This window comes from Girardinichthys multiradiatus, chromosome 18 (assembly GCF_021462225.1).
Source record: "Girardinichthys multiradiatus isolate DD_20200921_A chromosome 18, DD_fGirMul_XY1, whole genome shotgun sequence".
NCBI lineage: Eukaryota > Metazoa > Chordata > Actinopteri > Cyprinodontiformes > Goodeidae > Girardinichthys > Girardinichthys multiradiatus.
In genome coordinates this window covers 34,912,646-34,932,857 of record NC_061810.1, presented here as the reverse complement: position 1 = coordinate 34,932,857, position 20,212 = coordinate 34,912,646, and the positions used below count along the sequence as shown (strand labels likewise).

Genomic DNA, 20,212 nt, shown 5'->3' with positions numbered 1-20,212 from the left:
TTGGATCCCTTGAGTCATATCTCAGACAGAATGTAACAAATCTGGGAATAATTATGAACTCAGATTTTAAATTTGATAAACAAATAAGGTCTGTTTTGCAAAAAGGTTTTTTTCAGTAAAGGCAGGTAGCAAAGCTGAAACCAGTTTTGTCAAGGCTTGACCAGGAGAAAATGATACTTATAACTCAACTCGGCTCAACTACTGTAATGCACTTCATGCTGGTGTCACTCAAGCATCTCTAGCATGTCTTCAGCTTGTTCAAAATGATGCTGCTTATCTTCTTGCTGGCATGCAGAGATATGAACATATCTCACCTGTCCTGGCCACTCTTCATTGGCTCCCTGTGCATTTCAGAATTAATTTTAAAATGTTATTGTTAGCTTACAAATGCTTGAAAGGCCTTGGTCCTCTGTACTTCTCGGATCTACTCAAGCCTTATCTTCCTTCGTGGGCGCTTAGATCAGTCGCCCAGCTCCTTTTAGTTGTTTTAAAAACTACGCAAAAATGTATAAATTTGTATCAAGTGTTTTTAACAATCAAAACCAAACAATCTTTGACTTTAAATGAAATTAGATATCTGTCATATCTAAGTCGTGATATAACTACTAGCCTGCAAAAAATTATCTAAACTTTGACTTTAAACTTAATTTAAAAATACTTATAAACCTACATTTCAAAATATGTATATCTCTCTATGAACAAATCTAAAATGTCAGTAAAATATGAATTAGGCTTATACCTGATATTAACATCCTAACAGAGGTTTTTGAAAAATCTGTCCTCTTTCATCTTTTCCCTCATCTATTTTCCCCCTCACTCCTAAGTGATCTCTCTTTTTTCTCCTCTCTTCCTCTATTTTCGCACCTCGTCTTGCCCTTTAAACATTGGCAAGGCAAGTTTATTTATGTAGTACATTTATGTAGCAAGACAATTGAAAGTGAAAAAAAGAGAAAGAGACATAATAGGAAAAGTACATTACAGTGGCATAAAGGTAATTAAATAATTAACGAATACAAATAATCATTTTCTACCGCTTATTCCATAGTGGGTCGTGGGGAAGCTGGTGCCTATCTCCAGCAGTCTATGGGCAGGAGGCGGGGTACACCCTGGATAGGTCACCAGTCTGTCACAGGGCAACACACAAACAACCATGCACACACTCATAAACCTAAGGGCAATTTAGAGTGACCAATTAACCTAACAGTCTTTGGACTGTGGGAGGAAGCCAGAGTACCTGGTGAGAACCCACGCATGCATGGGGAGAACATGCAAACTCCATGCAGAAAGACCCTTGACCCAGGAGTTGAACCCAGGACCTTCTTGCTGCAAGACAACAGTGCTATCAACTGCGCCACTGTGCAGCCCTTTAAAGAAAATAAAAAGTGATAATTTAAATAATAAGATATTATTAAAAAAGATAAAACATTGATGATAAAATGACTGATTAGAAAATGAATGGAAAGGTGCAGTTTCCTTATCAGGCAAGCCTGTCGCTAATTGGCGGGGGGGAGGGGCTACACCCTGGACAGGTCACCACAGCCTTTTCATGACATATAACACAAAATATACAGTTGTTTGAAAAAATTAGGATAATCCATTGAATATTCTGTTCTTTCAAAATAATTTTTTACATATTATTTTATAGTTTCTCCGGAAAAGATTAGTTACAGATCCATCCATCCATCTTTTATACCCAGGTCTTCCATACAGGTTTGCAGGGGAGCTGGGGCCTATCTCCAGCAGTCTACGGGCAACAGGCAGGTACATCCTGGACAGGTCACCGACCCATCGCAGGGCAACACAGAGACACACAGGACAAACCACCATGCACATGTCCATTCACACCTGTGGGTAATTAAGAGAGACCAATTAACCTAACAGCCATATTTTTGGACTATGGGAGGAAGCTGGAGTACCTGGAGAGAACCCACACATGCACAGGGAGAACATGCAAACTCTATGCAGAAAGACCCCTGGCTGAGAGTCAAACCCAGGACCTGCTTGCTGCAAGGCAACAGTGCTAACCACTGCACCACAGTACAGCCCATCCACTAAATGATTCAAAAAAAATAGTTAAGGTATAATATGTTAAAATGTTAAAAGCATGAACATTTTTTGTCATTTACTTCCTTTCAGTGTAACTAAACATAAGAATTACTTACTTACTTACTAATGATTGATACTTAACAAAATAACCAGAAGGGATATTTCCAATGACTAAGAAGCAAAAAAAGAAATCTTTCCATTCGGAAACTTGCTATTTGGATGACGAATTTGACTCGTGTATACAACCTACATTTTGTCCTTGCATAGGACACCTAAAGGTGATCTTGTTCATAAATGATCATGCCCGGTTTGCTTTGCTGCCCCTGAGAGCAGTTTGTTCTAATGGTTTCCTCCAGATAGACAGTGGCCATGAAAGTTTGCATTGCATTACACGACGTTGCTGAAGCAGTCACCCCCCACACGGTTAATTACAATTATGTTCTTTTAAATGTGTTGCAACTTTTAATGGTCGCGTTCACCTGACAAGTGATTGTTTTGAAGCTTTAGATACCTTCGCACTATGTTCTGTGGCGGATGTGTAAGTTCTGGCAGCAGTGTTTTTATGGGCGCCTCACAGAGTAATCGCGGAGTGGTGATCCGCACGTTTTAAAGCATTTGTCAGCTCTATAGGTATTAGGCGCGCTTGGTAGACTTTTCTAAACGTCTTTCTGATTCGTTTTTCTTTATATGTACTTAATTTTAGAGTCGTTGTAAGTTCGTTACGGGTATTTCGAAGCCATAGTTGCTTTGAAACTTGCAAACAACCCGCCGTCGTTAGTTTAATAAGTTAGCAGCAGTCATGTCGGGTGTTGTGCGAGGCCCCGCTGGGAACAACGATTGCCGAATTTACGTGGGGAATCTCCCACCAGATATTCGCACCAAGGATGTAGAGGACGTGTTCTACAAGTACGGGACAATCCGAGATATCGATTTGAAGAACCGCAGAGGAGGCCCGCCTTTCGCCTTTATCGAGTTTGAAGATCCGAGGTGAGGCGCTAAGCCTGTTAGCCGACCAAGCCATAGCCAGTTCCATTGTGTTGTTAGCCCGTTGCTCGGGGATCAGGTTATTTCCTGGACGTGCATTGTTCACGTTACCAAACGTGGTGTGGATTTCTTGTGTTTTCATTCCTCACATTGCGCTGTGTACAACTCTATCCTGTTGCATCACTGATTACACTCCGTTTTAAACGTTGTTCAGAATTATAGCGCAATTTGATTTCGTGTACATTTACAGACTTGCTTAAAGGAGTATTGTACGTCCATAGATTTGATTGCGCCATTTCGGCGGCAGTGCAATTTCTGCACAGATTCATGTCCATTTCTAACTTAAATTAGATTATTTAATTGATTTGCACATCTCCAAGATGGACCAAGAGACGCTATAACATGGCGGCGTCCCGTCCAAGCATTTACCCTGCATAGCTGTGAACATTAATGCTCTAAACGTTTTTATGACTAATATATCCCTATATTGTAATGACAGGGACGCAGATGATGCGGTCTATGGACGTGATGGGTACGACTACGACGGCTACAGACTGCGGGTCGAGTTTCCACGGAGCGGCAGAGGCTCCAGAGGCGGTTATGGGGGGATCGGTGGAGCACCCAGGGGAAGATACGGGCCTCCATCTAGACGCTCAGAGTACAGGGTCGTTGTGTCGGGTAAATGAAAAACCAGTGTGTTGTATTATGCCCTTCCCTCAGTAGGAGACCATGTTAAAGTTAGACTCACTCTGCAGTTCAATCAAGGGCAAATTCATTGTTGTTTTTGCCCCTTGGGTACCCTGCTGTTGATCTAATGGTGCATTTTGTAACTCATTTATTACGAGTTCCAGTCGAAAATACCACTTATAATAAGTAGTTATTTTTGGGAGTCCAGTTCCAAAACCATTCTATGAATGCTGGAGTTCATATGTGGCTGCCTTGCTTATACAGGTCCTTCTCAAAATATTAGCATATTGTGATAAAGTTCATTATTTTCCATAATGTCATGATGAAAATTTAACATTCATATATTTTAGATTCATTGCACACTAACTGAAATATTTCAGGTCTTTTATTGTCTTAATACGGATGATTTTGTCATACAGCTCATGAAAACCCAAAATTCCTATCTCACAAAATTAGCATATCATTAAAAGGGTCTCTAAACGAGCTATGAACCTAATCATCTGAATCAACGAGTTAACTCTAAACACCTGCAAAAGATTCCTGAGGCCTTTAAAACTCCCAGCCTGGTTCATCACTCAAAACCCCAATCATGGGTAAGACTGCCGACCTGACTGCTGTCCAGAAGGCCACTATTGACACCCTCAAGCAAGAGGGTAAGACACAGAAAGAAATTTCTGAACGAATAGGCTGTTCCCAGAGTGCTGTATTAAGGCACCTCTGTGGGAAGTCTGTGGGAAGGAAAAAGTGTGGCAGAAAACGCTGCACAACGAGAAGAGGTGACCGGACCCTGAGGAAGATTGTGGAGAAGGGCCGATTCCAGACCTTGGGGGACCTGCAGAAGCAGTGGACTGAGTCTGGAGTAGAAACATCCAGAGTCACCGTGCACAGGCGTGTGCAGGAAATGGCCTACAGGTGCCGCATTCCCCAGGTCAAGCCACTTTTGAACCAGAAACAGCGGCAGAAGCGCCTGACCTGGGCTACAGAGAAGCAGCACTGGACTGTTGCTCAGTGGTCCAAAGTACTTTTTTCAGATGAAAGCAAATTCTGCATGTCATTTGGAAATCAAGGTGCCAGAGTCTGGAGGAAGACTGGGGAGAAGGAAATGCCAAAATGCCAGAAGTCCAGTGTCAAGTACCCACAGTCAGTGATGGTCTGGGGTGCCGTGTCAGCTGCTGGTGTTGGTCCACTGTGTTTTATCAAGGGCAGGGTCAATGCAGCTAGCTATCAGGAGATTTTGGAGCACTTCATGCTTCCATCTGCTGAAAAGCTTTATGGAGATGAAGATTTCATTTTTCAGCACGACCTGGCACCTGCTCACAGTGTCAAAACCACTGGTAAATGGTTTACTGACCATGGTATCACTGTGCTCAATTGGTCTGCCAACTCTCCTGACCTGAACCCCATAGAGAATCTGTGGGATATTGTGAAGAGAACGTTGAGAGACTCAAGACCCAACACTCTGGATGAGCTAAAGGCCGCTATCGAAGCATCCTGGGCCTCCATAAGACCTCAGCAGTGCCACAGGCTGATTGCCTCCATGCCACGCCGCATTGAAGCAGTCATTTCTGCAAAAGGATTCCCGACCAAGTATTGAGTGCATAACTGTACATGATTATTTGAAGGTTGACGTTTTTTGAATTAAAAACACTTTTCTTTTATTGGTCGGATGAAATATGCTAATTTTGTGAGATAGGAATTCCGGGTTTTCATGAGCTGTATGCCAAAATCATCCATATTAAGACAATAAAAGACCTGAAATATTTCAGTTAGTGTGCAATGAATCTAAAATATATGAATGTTAAATTTTCATCATGACATTATGAAAAATAATGAACTTTATCACAATATGCTAATATTTTGAGAAGGACCTGTAAACCATGCTGAAACCTGCTGGGATAAGATATTTCTTACCACTGTGATAACATGGTACTGTACACCCCCATTTTTGAAAATTGTCCCTTAATGCTAGAAATCAGAGTTCAGAGAAATGCAATTGTTTTTCAGCTTGTATTGTGAGAAATATTGAGTGCCAAAAGTTCTACTTGGTACATGCTTAGATAACCTTTTTATCAATGTTATACTTCAAACTGGGAAGAAATGCATATATTTACATGTATACATACAATGTATTTGTAATTACTTAACTTTTTGAAATAGACAAACTTTAAAATGTTACATTTATTATGCATAATGTAATTATCTAGTTGTTTCATAATTGCTGTGCTGTAGTGCACAGTAAAATAATTTAAACTGCCACTGTACTTCTCAGATAGAACCTAACATTTGATTGGTTTACCTGCTCAACAAGTACATTTTAGACCAGCTTTACTTAATAAAGCAGTAGCAGCCCTGCCCCGCCCCGCCCACTGACTTGATGGGTAAGGCTGTCCAGAGATGAATTCATGGTTTAAACCATGCAGCAATTTAATTGAGTGAGAGTGAAATAAAAGCTTTTTTTTTGTAACCTCAACCCTCGTTTTAATTAAAGACACATTTACGTAATTTATTGGTTTATTTATTGAACTGTGAAAGCTCTGTCTACTTGTAGTTGGCACCACAGCAATTGACAAATCCCAGTGGCTCAGGTTAGTAGCTGCCTTCATCGCAGTTAAAACTAGGCTGGGGAACACAACATAGCTGAATGCAGCTTGAAGCCATTGAGGCTGACTAATTGTTGTGGTCAGTGACCAAACTAGCTACTGTTGGCAATACAACGGCATATTCCTCTTCATTCTACATATGCAAATGGTAAAGGAGCGTGCTTACAAATAGTTTGCCTCTGCCTCTGGTTTGATGTGATACAGCAAAGTGCAAATTGAAAGTTTACTTTCACAATGTTTAAATGGAGCAATGCTGCTATCATATTAAAGCTGAACTCTGGGTTGGCCAGAAAACCGCAAATAAATTGTGTTCAGACTTTGAACTACGGGGGTCTGACTAAAACTTGAATACACCATAAGGTAGTCCAGAAATTAAGAACAGTGAAATAGCTACCTAGATCCCTAGCTGCTGAATGGGCAGCCAATACCAGTATTTTCAGTGAAAGTTGTGTGTGTTAAGATCATAAAACATCAGGGTGATTTATTTTAAATGTCAAAAGAAACTTTTAAATATTGAGTCAAAAGAATGCAGAAACATGGTGTCATATAATTGATTTTTATATCATTTCTACCTTTTTAAAGTTTGCTAAATTCAATAATGAAAGCATTTTTCATTGAAAGTTTCCATTTAGTCATATCTGACTATGGGTGTATCTGAACACCAAACGGCCAGACCATATATAATTTTGAGTTCACAAGATTGAGATTTTAATTCAATGCAATTCAAAAAGACTTTATTAATCCCAAAGGAAAATTAAATGTTGTAGCTCATTATGAAGGTTTCTTCAAAGAGCCGTTGTAGATGCTGATGGCTGTGGGCAGGAAGGATCTCCTGTAGCGCTCCGTCTTACAGCAGATCTGAAGAAGCCTCTGACTGAAGACACTCTGTTGTTGTAGGACAGTCTCATGAAGAGGATGCTCAGGGTTCTCCGTAATGTTCTTCATTTTATGAAGAATCTGTCTTTCCACAATGATCTCCAGAGGTTCCAGAGGAGTCCCCAGAACAGAGCCAACCTTCTTTATCAGCTTGTTGAGCTTTTTTAAGTCCCTGGCTCTGATGCTGCTTCCCCAGCAGATGATGGTAGAAGAGATCACACTTTCCATAACAGACTTATAGAAGATATGCAGCATCTTGCTGCAAACACCAAAGGACCTAAGCTTCCTCAAGAAGTACAGTCTGCTCTGTCCCTACTTGTAGATGGCTTCACAGTTGCATCTCAACTCTAGTCTGTTGTCCAGGTGAACACCGAGGTATTTATACTCCTCCACCACCTCCACTTCTTCTCCCATGATAGAAATAGTTTTTGACTTATTCCTGTTTCTCTTAAAATCTACAATCATCTCCTTTGTTTTAGTCACGTTCAAAATGAGATGATTGTTTCCACACCATGCCACAAAGCGGTCCACCACCTTCCTGTACTCAGCTTCTTGTCCATCTCTGATTCACCCCACGACTGCAGAATCATCTGAGTATTTCTGCAGATGACAAGAGTCTGCCTTGTACTGGAAGTCTGAGGTGTACAGAGTGAAAAAGAATGGTGAGAGTACAGTCCCCTGTGATGCTCCTAACATTATTTAGGGGAAAGTCTAGTCACATGTGGGCAACGGCTGAATAATTTAATGCTGATTTTTCATACTTGCAATATCAACATTGCAAAGAACAGCTTGGACTGCAATAAATATTTCCTATACATGCCACACCGCTCTAGCTCACGTCTTGATTGCAATAGACCCAAAAAAGAGACGGACATTACCTCTGTAGAGTCATAGTCATATATTGACGTGTGTGCCATTCACTGGCAGTATTTGTTTTTCTGATATTGTGCAGCTCTAATGCTGGCAGCTACAGGATAAAGCTTTGGCAGAAGGATGCATTGCAGTGAAATTAAACCTTATTTTTATGTTAATGGTTTGCAAATATTTTTGACTCTTTAGAAGATGAGGATGCAAAATGTTTCATTGATTGTAATGGTATGAAGTACGTAAGGAGAAAATGTATTATTTAATCCAAAAAATAGATGAACACAATCGCAAACTCAATCTTTTCCCTATTTAGTCACTTCCTTTATCCCATATCCATAGAACCCATGACTAAAGCAGTTTCCCCAGTAGGGCACATTTCACAGCTTAAAATGTTGCTTTCAAAATCTATAAAATAATTTAAGCTGTTGTCTTTAATATAATATTAATTGCAAAGTTATTGCACTTGATCACATTTGGTTCAACATGTGTTGTCTTTCTGTTCAGGTCTTCCTCAGAGCGGCAGCTGGCAGGACCTAAAGGACCACATGCGCGAGGCTGGTGATGTGTGCTACGCTGACGTTTACAGAGATGGAACTGGAGTTGTAGAGTTTGTGCGCAAAGAGGACATGACCTATGCCGTCCGAAAGCTGGACAACACCAAATTCCGCTCCCATGAGGTATGTGTACGGATTTGATTAACTGTCATGGATAATGATTCTTTGCTGTGTCGCGGTGAGTATTTAAAGAAGTGCTACGTTTTTGGTTTTTTGTACACACCGACCTCTTAAGTGCCCATCTGTATTTCCACCAGAGGCAGGAGTGTTGCCTTTTCAATGTCAAGTTCTCTTGTGTTCGCCAGGGAGAGACTGCTTACATTCGTGTGAAATTAGATGGTCCCCGCAGCCCAAGTTACGGAAGATCACGCTCCCGCAGCCGTGGAAGCAGAAGCCGGAGCCGCAGTCGCAGCGCCAGCCGCAGTCGCAGCAATTCACGTGGTCGTGGCCGAGGATCTCCCCGCTACTCACCCCGCCACAGCCGCTCTCGTTCCCGTTCTTGAACCATGCCTCCATCGATATCTTGCCCTTCTTATGTATTCCCTCCTGTTTTTATCCCTGAGTTTCTCCAAATGTCAGCTAATTATTTTTATTTTTGCATTTCTTGTCTTGATGTCTCTGTTAATGATCTCGAAATGTAGATTTAACCCCCTCCCTCCACTCTCTCTCTCTCAACTTTCCCCTTCCCTCTCCCACCTCTTTACCCTATTGTTTTATCCTCCTCTCCCCTACTTTTTGTCATGTCAGATTTTGAAAATTACAACATGTGCTATGGTGAACTTCAAAAACGTTGAGTTGTTAGAGCCACACTCAATGTTTTTGCAAGTGTTAATCTGAAGTTTCACTTTTGGTTGTTTTTTTTATTTTAGTAGCCTCTCTTCGGATATATGTGGGGTGGGCTGTTTATTTGGTTGGAAGCCCAATGCTTAACTGTATTTTACCCTTGTGTCTTCCTTTAGACATCTGAGGAGAAGGATTAAAGTGATTTGGAATAAAACGATTGTGGAGCACATTTCATTTGTATGGTCAGGATACAAATAGGACATCTAGGAGGAGGATAGGACATCTAGGAGCAATCAGGTCGAGGCAATGGTATGCTTCATATTCCATAAACTGAACATTTTGACAGGTTGCCATGTCATGCATGTTATTTAACAAAGATATGTGTACTGTACTTTGTTAAGACAAGTCTGTAACATGCTACTCTGGTTTCTGACAGAATAAGCAGTCCTAAATCAAGTGTTGCGATGTAAGTGTAATCCTTGCTGTCAAGTGTAAACAAACAGAACTGCTTTGTACAGAAAGTGTCCCAGCTTTGAGCATCCTCATTGGATAAAATGCTTCTAAGTCAGGATTTTTTTTTCTTTAGTCTTTTGAGTGTTCAGTGGAAAAAAAAAAATAGGCCCAAAACTCTTGACATTTTATTCTAACGGTCTTCCTCTGATTTTCTTCCTGGTATTTCAAGGTTTTGATTGGAGGAGTGGCTCAATGGATCCCAATCCTTGGAGCTGGATGAGTGGATCGATTAGGGAAGGGATAGGCAAGGATGGATGCTCGGGAACGGGAGCAGTTTTTCGAGGATTCAAATTTATCAGAACTAAAATAATGGGAGTTCCAGAGCACCTTTTTTTTTTTTTTTGCCCTGTTGTTTAGGCCCCAATGGCTTTATTATAGAAGAAAACGAAACAGAGGACCAGGAGGTTGGATCAAAGGATGGAGTCGTAGATGCCCGGTATGAGGGAATTAAAAAAAGGGAGGTTGGGAGGGGGTTAAATTTGGGAATAGTTTGTAATTTTTGCTTTGCTTAATCTTTCTTTTAGCATTTTCAATAAACACACTTTCAAACATAGTTATTGACTTTGTTTTTATTTGTAATAAGGGCTATGTAAATAAGTGAATTAGTTTTGGTTTCAATAACAAACAGGCATCAAAAGGCTATTTTTCAAATTGGTATTGACACATTTAGCTAAATCTATGATACAGAAACACAAGGGTTTCATGTAAAATTGGTATAGCAATCATTTATTTTTTCCCTCCCATACATGGACGTCTCATGCATTTATTTTCCAACAAACTAAACATTCGCCCTGAAAGAACAGTGATTGAGTGATCTGTTTTAATTCAACTTAAGGGATATTTCCAGAATTCAGATAAATGTAAACAGAGTATCTGAATGCAGTATTTTTTCCCTAAGTCAATGAATCTGTCACCTCTAACACAAGAGATGACTGATTTCAATCAAAGTGAGAGTAGCAAAACATCTAGTCTTAGTCTATATGCAGTAAGATAACAGGTTAAAGTGGGAACAATACATAAAACTCCACTAGAAAGAAAACAAAGGCTTTATTTGAAAAAGTTAACTTGATGTCAAATGGACGTAGTCTACATTGCTTTTATGGAGTGTAAACATTTGTGGTGGGATAACTGGAAAACAAAAGCATGTGTTGAGGGTAGTTATAACCACTGTCATTAAGCTTCTGGGCATCAGTCTGTACAATTAAGAACTTATCCACTGACAGATATTTCAATAATTTCATAAAAGCGACTCTGGAAAAGTGCTAAATTAATTCAGTTTATTCAATAAAGCGGAACACATTCTAGCTGATTGAAAGCATCTGCTTTTTAACTATTGCTTGTAGGAGCCATTACTTCCCAGCCCTATCAAATTTATGCCAAAACAACACATTTCCTAAGCATTAAAGCAATAGATTTTAATTATGATCAGCAGGTCTGAACAGTAAAATATTTCCTTTAGATGTCTTGTTGGAGCTGGGTTTTGTAGTGTTTCTCAGAAATATTACTGGACAGTGTTTTGAAGCCATGGACTTTAAAGGATGTTAATTCTGTCTTTATATTTTCTGTTTTGTCTTACAATTCACATACTGGATTGGGTCAATAAAGTGGCTGTTCCAATGATCTCCAATATAACCTAAATAATTTCTTTTCTTTAATCGAAGAACCGAATTTGTAATTTAAGCCAGACTTTTTTTTCTTTTTTTTTTGTCAGTATCATAAATGTGTAAGCATTAGAATAAGAAATAGACCTGATCAAGGAGGACAAACACTGGAGTAGCTGTATTCAAAGCCCCCCAGCTGTGACTGTGCTGTAAAAGCCAAACGAGCTCCAGTTTCCACTTTATCCTCCAGTCAGTGTCGTATGCTGTGAATGATGCATTGTGGGATGAAATAAGATGCCGGCAGAGATGAGCTGGAGAAAAACGCTTGCGCCGCGCGAGGAGGCAGCGGCCGCAGCCAATGGCAGGGCGCGGCATGCAGAAGAGGGGGCGGGGAGCTGCCGCGGACAGCACAACGCAGAGCCAACCTACCTTCATGCTTATTGTGTAAATCTTTAAAAAGCAATTAGCCGCAGCATCATCTTAACCTTCCCGCACCGGCTCATTAAAATACATATTTCTGAACGGAGGATTTTTTTCGCCATTAGAGGCGCAGGAAAAGGTGAGTTGCACCGCCCTGATGTAGAAGATTCACTTCAACGTTTGGCATATTTATGAATCTAGTTGTGATTAGCTTTTACTGTACGTGTTCGTGCATTTTGAACGAATATTTTAAAGGGTTTAAATTAAAGTAGTTCATTTTTTTTAACGCTGTGCCACCCGAGAATATTAATAGAAGCATTTTCATAATTGTTGCTGTTCCGATGCAAATGTATTTATAGGAAAGTAATTGAACTCCACCTGTATCAAGTTTCACTTCAAATTAATGCAAAACTATACCCGCGGTTTTGCCATAACATAGAGCAGAAACACACAACCCAAGTAAAAATTTTAATTAAGGCGATCAGCTGAAATGCCGCTGTGTGGAAGGGCTTTCATGTTCTGCGTGTGACTGGAGAAATTGCGATGATCTGGCTGGCCTAGAACCCATCCTCATCCTCATCTCCACCACGTGTAGTGTCAATTTTCCTGCTTCTTCCTCAGCACGCAGCCTGAACCATGACTGACAGGAAAGCGGTGATCAAGAACGCAGACATGTCCGAGGACATGCAGCAGGACGCCGTGGACTGTGCCACCCAGGCCATGGAGAAGTACAACATAGAGAAGGACATTGCTGCCTACATCAAGAAGGTGAGCCATAACGGGCTAAATGGATAGAGCCAAGCATGCTTTCTCTGCAGCTTAACATCCATTTGAGTCCTCAGATGTGTTTCTTCTTAATCTGGAGATTAGGTTCCTATAGAATATAGACAATGTCAATAACTTTAGCAGTCAGTTTGTGAAATTTCTTCACAAACTGTTTACAAATTGTTCAACCTGCCAAATTAAGCTGATTAAATATTTCAAACACAAATGTCTAAATCTGCCCTCATTGGCAAAAAAAAAAAAAAAAGTCCCTGAAGGGATTGTCCAATTTGGACATAAATGGGTTCACATGCAGATTAGCAGAGTATTTAGGAGATTCAATTTGCAAGAAGCTGACACATCTAAAATGAGCACCACGGCATGTAAGTGTTGGCATCAGGAGTAGAGGCATACGGTTATCCACCAGTTGCTAGAGCATCCAACAATAGGTCAAATTAGTAAGTAAAGGTCATCAGACACACACATCATCACTGATGCATCCGGCAGAATTACCTGCCAGGTATGGGTCGGTTTAGTAACCTTATGTGGAAAGTACCATGGTTTTGGTTTTATTCGGGCAAAGATTTAAAACAAAAACAATCCAATTGTTAGAACTTTCCAGGTACCTTTTTAATTTACCCTTTTGCTGTTCTGCTTTTTACAGTAACACTGGGAGCATACCAAGTTGATATTAATTGGGTAATTAGCTCTGTGTCTGGTCGTTCTGACTGTCAGATGCTCTGGGAACTGCCTGTAACAGTAATGCTCCACTCCTGATGCCTGATAGACATTCTGGCTCATGGGCCATATTACAGGTCCTTCTCAAAATATTAGCATATTGTGATAAAGTTCATTATTTTCCATAATGTCATGATGAAAATTTAACATTCATATATTTTAGATTCATTGCACACTAACTGAAATATTTCAGGTCTTTTATTGTCTTAATACGGATGATTTTGGCATACAGTTCATGAAAACCCAAAATTCCTATCTCACAAAATTAGCATATTTCATCCGACCAATAAAAGAAAAGTGTTTTTAATACAAAAAACGTCAACCTTCAAATAATCATGTACAGTTATGCACTCAATACTTGGTCGGGAATCCTTTGGCAGAAATGACTGCTTCAATGCGGCGTGGCATGGAGGCAATCAGCCTGTGGCACTGCTGAGGTCTTATGGAGGCCCAGGATGCTTCGATAGCAGCCTTTAGCTCATCCAGAGTGTTGGGTCTTGAGTCTCTCAACGTTCTCTTCACAATATCCCACAGATTCTCTATGGGGTTCAGGTCAGGAGAGTTGGCAGGCCAATTGAGCACAGTTATACCATGGTCAGTAAACCATTTACCAGTGGTTTTGGCACTGTGAGCAGGTGCCAGGTCGTGCTGAAAAATGAAATCTTCATCTCCATAAAGCTTTTCAGCAGATGGAAGCATGAAGTGCTCCAAAATCTCCTGATAGCTAGCTGCATTGACCCTGCCCTTGATAAAACACAGTGGACCAACACCAGCAGCTGACACGGCACCCCAGACCATCACTGACTGTGGGTACTTGACACTGGACTTCTGGCATTTTGGCATTTCCTTCTCCCCAGTCTTCCTCCAGACTCTGGCACCTTGATTTCCAAATGACATGCAGAATTTGCTTTCATCTGAAAAAAGTACTTTGGACCACTGAGCAACAGTCCAGTGCTGCTTCTCTGTAGCCCAGGTCAGGCGCTTCTGCCGCTGTTTCTGGTTCAAAAGTGGCTTGACCTGGGGAATGCGGCACCTGTAGCCCATTTCCTGCACACGCCTGTGCACGGTGACTCTGGATGTTTCTACTCCAGACTCAGTCCACTGCTTCCGCAGGTCCCCCAAGGTCTGGAATCGGCCCTTCTCCACAATCTTCCTCAGGGTCCGGTCACCTCTTCTCGTTGTGCAGCGTTTTCTGCCACACTTTTTCCTTCCCACAGACTTCCCACAGAGGTGCCTTGATACAGCACTCTGGGAACAGCCTATTCGTTCAGAAATTTCTTTCTGTGTCTTACCCTCTTGCTTGAGGGTGTCAATAGTGGCCTTCTGGACAGCAGTCAGGTCGGCAGTCTTACCCATGATTGGGGTTTTGAGTGATGAACCAGGCTGGGAGTTTTAAAGGCCTCAGGAATCTTTTGCAGGTGTTTAGAGTTAACTCGTTGATTCAGATGATTAGGTTCATAGCTCGTTTAGAGACCCTTTTAATGATATGCTAATTTTGTGAGATAGGAATTTTGGGTTTTCATGAGCTGTATGCCAAAATCATCCGTATTAAGACAATAAAAGACCTGAAATATTTCAGTTAGTGTGCAATGAATCTAAAATATATGAATGTTAAATTTTCATCATGACATTATGGAAAATAATGAACTTTATCACAATATGCTAATATTTTTAGAAGGACCAGTACTTTTAGATCAGATTATTCCTTCTGGTTGGCTTGTCTTTTTATTTATTTTGCTGTTTGATTGTTTTCTGGAAAAGCTGAGAAAACAGCGAGAAAAGGATAGAAGAGCGCAACGTATTTTTGTATTAGCAATAACAATTACAATAACGACTTAATTAACTGGAAGAAATTTGGTCCCGATTTATAGCTTTGATTAAGAGAAATGCCAGACATAGCAGTTTAATTTTTATATCTGCTGCCATTTATGTATACAAAGTTCATAGTTGGCCTGTGTGTTTTTTTTTTCTCTGTGTAGGACTAATCTGCTTAAATTTGTACATTTTTACAGGGGTCTGCAACCTTGCATTTAAAAGGACTGTAGACAAATGGACTTACGGACATTAAAACCCATTTGACTTTTAAGAGATAAGAGCGCGTCATTATTTTGATTTCTTTAAACAGTGTAAAAAAAAAAAAACACACCAACAGTTTAATCCCAATATAGAGTGAAAAAGTATTTGGTCCTTTAAAGATTATTTCTGTTTTTGCTCTGTTTTTCTTGTTTCAGAACATCAAGCAAAGTTTTATAGTGGATAAAGAAAAAAACCTGAGTAATTGCAAAATGCTGCTTCAAATTATAATTTTTTTGGATTAATTTTACTAGCCACTGCCAGGATTATTTGCTGCCAGGGCTGTAAAATCAAGAAATCACTTAAATAGAACCTGTCTGACAACATGAAGTAGGATAAAAGACCTCCAGATTACCGAAATTTCTACAAAAGTGCATTGATGACTCATCCAGGAGGTTGGCTGTTTATGCTTGAAAAGTCCTGGATGTAAAAGACTTATCACCAAGGATGGCAGGTGGAGGGAGCAATTACTTTTCACATAGGACCAAATTTGTTTGAATCGCTTTTTTCCTCTTTATAAATAAAATCAGCATTTTAAAGCTGCTTTTATTGTTTGTTCAGGTTATGTTGGTCTGATATCTGATATAAATGCTAAATGTAAGTGTGACAAACAGCAAAACAGAAGAAATCTGCAATGGGGTATGTACTTTTTCACACGCCTGTGAGTGGTAAATAAGTTGATTGATTGATCTAAATTTTATTGACCACCTGCCTTTTAAAATATTGTGATGGAACATTTTACTTTAGACAACGAGGTGTTTTTAATGCAAAATGTCAAAAATGAATTTCATATTAATAGCAAACATGGTTGGATTGCTTTGTAACCTATTTAAATGTGCCTTGCGCCACCTTGCTGTCAGCCTGTGTGTATATATTAACAATATGTTAATGTTTAAAACTAGATTGGCTCCGCATCTTCAATGACCACCACTTTCTTGGCCCTGAAGATCCAGGAATCTAGTTTGCATTAATCATCTCCTCTTGTCTCTTGTTAGGAGTTTGACAAGAAGTATAATCCAACCTGGCACTGCATCGTTGGGAGGAACTTTGGCAGCTACGTCACTCACGAGACAAAGCATTTTATTTACTTTTACTTGGGCCAAGTGGCCATTTTGCTCTTCAAGTCTGGCTGAGTTGCAGATGGGTATCGAGGAGTTTTTCTCCCTGAGCCTAAATTGGAAATGCACTGGTGGCTGATGTCTCCCATACACTTATGACATACCATAACGATGCAAAATCTGCCGTGCGCTACTGCATGGACTATACACTTATATAATATGTATGTTACAGTAAGTTTACTTTTCGATAGTTGCCATTTGAATGCAACTGAGGTAGTTTTTGTTGATTTTAGGTTGTGAAAGATTTCAACGTGGCCCTTGATTGTATAATAAAGGAAAGCTCTAGAATGTGGTGGTTAATCTGCTTTCCTTCATATGTGGCATTGCCACACCCTGTAATGAGAAACTCATGTTTTAGATAGTAAAATTAAACCTTGTGCACGATGTTTTATCTTGAAAATTTAAACCTGACCAAGGTGAAAAACCTCATTTGGTGCAGGAAATTTTCTTGCTCCAAGTGGTTTATAGGAAATTCGATACAAAACCCCATATTTGTTTTTTAATATAATTTAGATATTTGATAAAACTATCAGAAGGTGAATATTTAGCAGCCGCGTTCAGAAAAGATGTCACATTGTCGAACACACTTTTCACTCTGGAAGAGGCACAAGCGAGTGCAAGCATTTCCAGATAAGGCTAGTTTGTCAAATCTTAAACTTTCACTGTGAAGGATAGAGCATTTAGGACTCGCACAAACAGACCTTAGCCTGTAATGTCCGTGTTATAAGACTACAGACTGGTTAGCAGAATTCACCTACCTAGATCTTATTTATGATCATTTGTTACTGCATGTTTGGAGGTTACTGCACACATTTTATTTTACTGCTTCAAATCTCAAAGTAAATCTGTTCTTGGAGGCAAATAATTTGCATTTTCATCTTTGAGTCTTGAGTATGTGGATTTTGGGCATCGCTGACATGCGTCTTGTCCTAGTAATTGCTATATAGCAGCATTAGATGAACTAATGAGGTTACATTTACCAAGGCTACTACCACCCTGTGTTTCAGATGGTTGTGTTGTCTCAAGTGGCTTGTGATATCTTTTAAAGTTGCAGCATTCTAAGTTCTAGTTTTAGCGGCCAGTGTCTTGCCAGACAAAGCGTTTTAAGTGTTGATTCCTAAAAAATAACAAAATACCGGACAGGTTAATCCGTTACCCTTTCTGTTACAACTTTTAGGTTTTTAGTTTTATAATATCAGTATAATTAGTTTGAAAAAAGTCAATGCACAACTTTTGAATTGAGGATTTTGGATTGGACAGATTGAAGGGTTTCAGTCCGTGGGGGCGGATAACACAACACATTTCTTGCTGTGCATAAAGACTGAATGTTTACTGAGTTATTGTCTCCCATTTGTCAGTTGTGGGTGAAATGTTTATCAAGTCTTAGCTTGGATTGATTTTCTTGTCATGGGACGTCTTCCTAACTGTTGTCAATGTAAACTTTAGCAATGTTTTCCTCTGGCATGTATTCTTTGCGATGTATGTGTAGGAGCCGTTCCAATGCTGTTAAATTTGCACAAAACTTGTGCCTGTCATTGCTCTCAACTTTAACTGGCTTGAGTACAATTGCACTTCATTAGATTTATCCAGTAGGTTGCTACAGAACCAAAACTGTATAAACCGGATAAAATAAAAAAAATCATTGTTGACTTACTACATTGTGGTCTTTTTTAGTTTGTCAATTCCCTTTTTTGTGCTAAAACCATTTACTGTAGTTAGTGATGGACATACAAATAAAAAACTGAGTTATTTTATTTTGTACCAAGTATTTGAAGAAGAAAACTCTCCTAATATTTTTTAAAATTGATAAATTAGATATGTATTTCAGAAATTCTGGCCATTCTTTAAAAACATTCTCCCCCCATTTTCCAGCAACGGCAAGTTATGCTGATTAGTTATTGCTTATTGCTTCTTTGTAAAAATGATATAGTCTGGGATGTGATTGTATATCTGTTAAAAATATGAATAGCATAATTCTTAAAATTAAAAATATTTTTATAGCAATAAGGCTTTGTTTACATGCTAACTAATTAGCCTTAAAATTATTAATTAGATTTCTTATACAACTAAAAATTTGGAAACATATCAGCTTTTTTTTTTTTTCATTTTGTGGCACTAGTGGCCTTTATTTTGTAAGTTGGCTGAGAGCAAATGGGATGGAGAGACAGAGGGGAAGACATGCAGCAACAGATGGGACTTGAACCTGAGGACTGCGCCGAGGACTGTAGCCTCCGTACGTAGGTCATACAACGCGCAACCGCCACACTCGGAGAGTATCAACTTTATTATACTTTATTATATCATACTATTTTTTAAAAAATTTTTTTTTTGCACAAACATATTTTTATTAAGCTAATCAAACTTTGCTAACAAGCTTTCTAATTAGTTATAGCTTTCTCATAAAAGTTTTTGGAAAATTCTAAATTTTCTATATGAGAATTTGTTGATTCTGAAAAATACCTCATGAAATACAGGATTTTATCTGAAGCTAATGATCTATTTTCATGCTAACTAGCTAACTCTCGCTAGCTTTCAAATAAAGCCGCAATTCTAGGAAAATAGTCAATTTTTTATTATGAGTATATGCTGATGACAATGTAATATCTATTGATAAATAAACCAAGTTTTTAATGAAATAATATTTATCTGAAGCAAATCACCCATTTCCAGCTAATTACTAGCTATAGTTCCTATAGCTAGTTAGTTTCTATATAAGAATTTCTATTTAAGAATATGCTGACATCACTGTAATATCTTAAAATAGTACACTTATCAAGTTTTTTAAGACAGATGCATTTATCTGAACCTAATCACCCATTTCATGCTAACTTGCTTATCATTTATTGTTTCTCTGAAGACTGCAAATTTTGGAAAATATCACCTTTTGATTATATGAGAATATACCAATGCCACTTTAATATCTGTTTGTAAAAAAATAATACACTCTTGAACATTTTTAGGACAAATATTTACCTGAAGCCAGTAATACATTGTCATGCTATGTAGCTAACTAATTAACTATAAAGTTGTGAAATATTGGGAAAATACTCACTTGTATTATGTTTTATTGTATAGAAATATGTTTATGTCAGTGTAATGTCAGTATAAAAATAATGCTTCTATCAAGTCTGATGCTAATCTCAAGCTAATTACCCATTTTCTTGCCAACTAGCTGCTACAACTAGCTAAATATTTTCTTGAAAAAGTATTCCCTCAACTGAAAAGCAAGTGGAGTAATATTCCTACACCTATCATTTCATTTTCTTTTCCCTTTTTATCAGTAAGCTTAACCTTTAAATAAATATCTCTCAAATATTTGCCAGTATTAGCTCTTAACCTCCACAACCATTACAATGAAGGTTTATGATTTGTAGTTAGAAAAAAGTAATATTTATTTAATTAATCACTTAAATGTTAGTTTGGTTAAAGCAGTTTGATAGTTTGTTTCAGATATGAGGAATTTGATTCACTGTATACCCTCTGTTGAAATATTTAACATTTAACTGGATATCATATCTGTCAGCAAATGTTTTCAGTCAGTATTTTACTCATTTATTAGGCAATTGCTGGATGTTGATAGGTAAATGGTG

General features: G+C 38.9%; 2 protein-coding genes across 2 annotated transcripts; both read left to right on the top strand.

Annotated features, from left to right (window-relative positions):
- Positions 1-2,601: 2,601 nt before the first annotated feature.
- srsf1a (serine and arginine rich splicing factor 1a) lies at positions 2,602-10,463 on the top strand. The gene is made up of 4 exons (XM_047391228.1): positions 2,602-3,033; positions 3,530-3,708; positions 8,565-8,737; positions 8,920-10,463. The coding sequence occupies exons 1-4, from the start codon at positions 2,846-2,848 to the stop codon at positions 9,115-9,117; spliced, it is 738 nt and encodes a 245-aa protein (XP_047247184.1). The 5' UTR covers positions 2,602-2,845; the 3' UTR covers positions 9,118-10,463.
- A 1,422-nt stretch (positions 10,464-11,885) lies between these two features.
- On the top strand, positions 11,886-18,278 carry dynll2a (dynein, light chain, LC8-type 2a). Its single transcript, XM_047391229.1, has 3 exons — positions 11,886-12,070; positions 12,553-12,699; positions 16,500-18,278. The coding sequence occupies exons 2-3, from the start codon at positions 12,568-12,570 to the stop codon at positions 16,635-16,637; spliced, it is 270 nt and encodes an 89-aa protein (XP_047247185.1). The 5' UTR covers positions 11,886-12,070; positions 12,553-12,567; the 3' UTR covers positions 16,638-18,278.
- Positions 18,279-20,212: the final 1,934 nt, after the last annotated feature.

What these genes read in the sequence shown, in the direction of transcription:
- srsf1a (XM_047391228.1), top strand. Translation starts at nt 2,846, where the DNA reads ATGTCGGGTGTTGTGCGAGGCCCCGCTGGGAACAACGATTGCCGAATT. An exon ending in GTACAGGGTCGTTGTGTCGG is followed by an intron (nt 3,709 to 8,564) that starts GTAAATGAAAAA and finishes CTTTCTGTTCAG; the next exon opens with GTCTTCCTCAGAGCGGCAGC. An exon ending in CCAAATTCCGCTCCCATGAG is followed by an intron (nt 8,738 to 8,919) that starts GTATGTGTACGG and finishes TGTGTTCGCCAG; the next exon opens with GGAGAGACTGCTTACATTCG.
- dynll2a (XM_047391229.1), top strand. Translation starts at nt 12,568, where the DNA reads ATGACTGACAGGAAAGCGGTGATCAAGAACGCAGACATGTCCGAGGAC. An exon ending in TTGCTGCCTACATCAAGAAG is followed by an intron (nt 12,700 to 16,499) that starts GTGAGCCATAAC and finishes GTCTCTTGTTAG; the next exon opens with GAGTTTGACAAGAAGTATAA.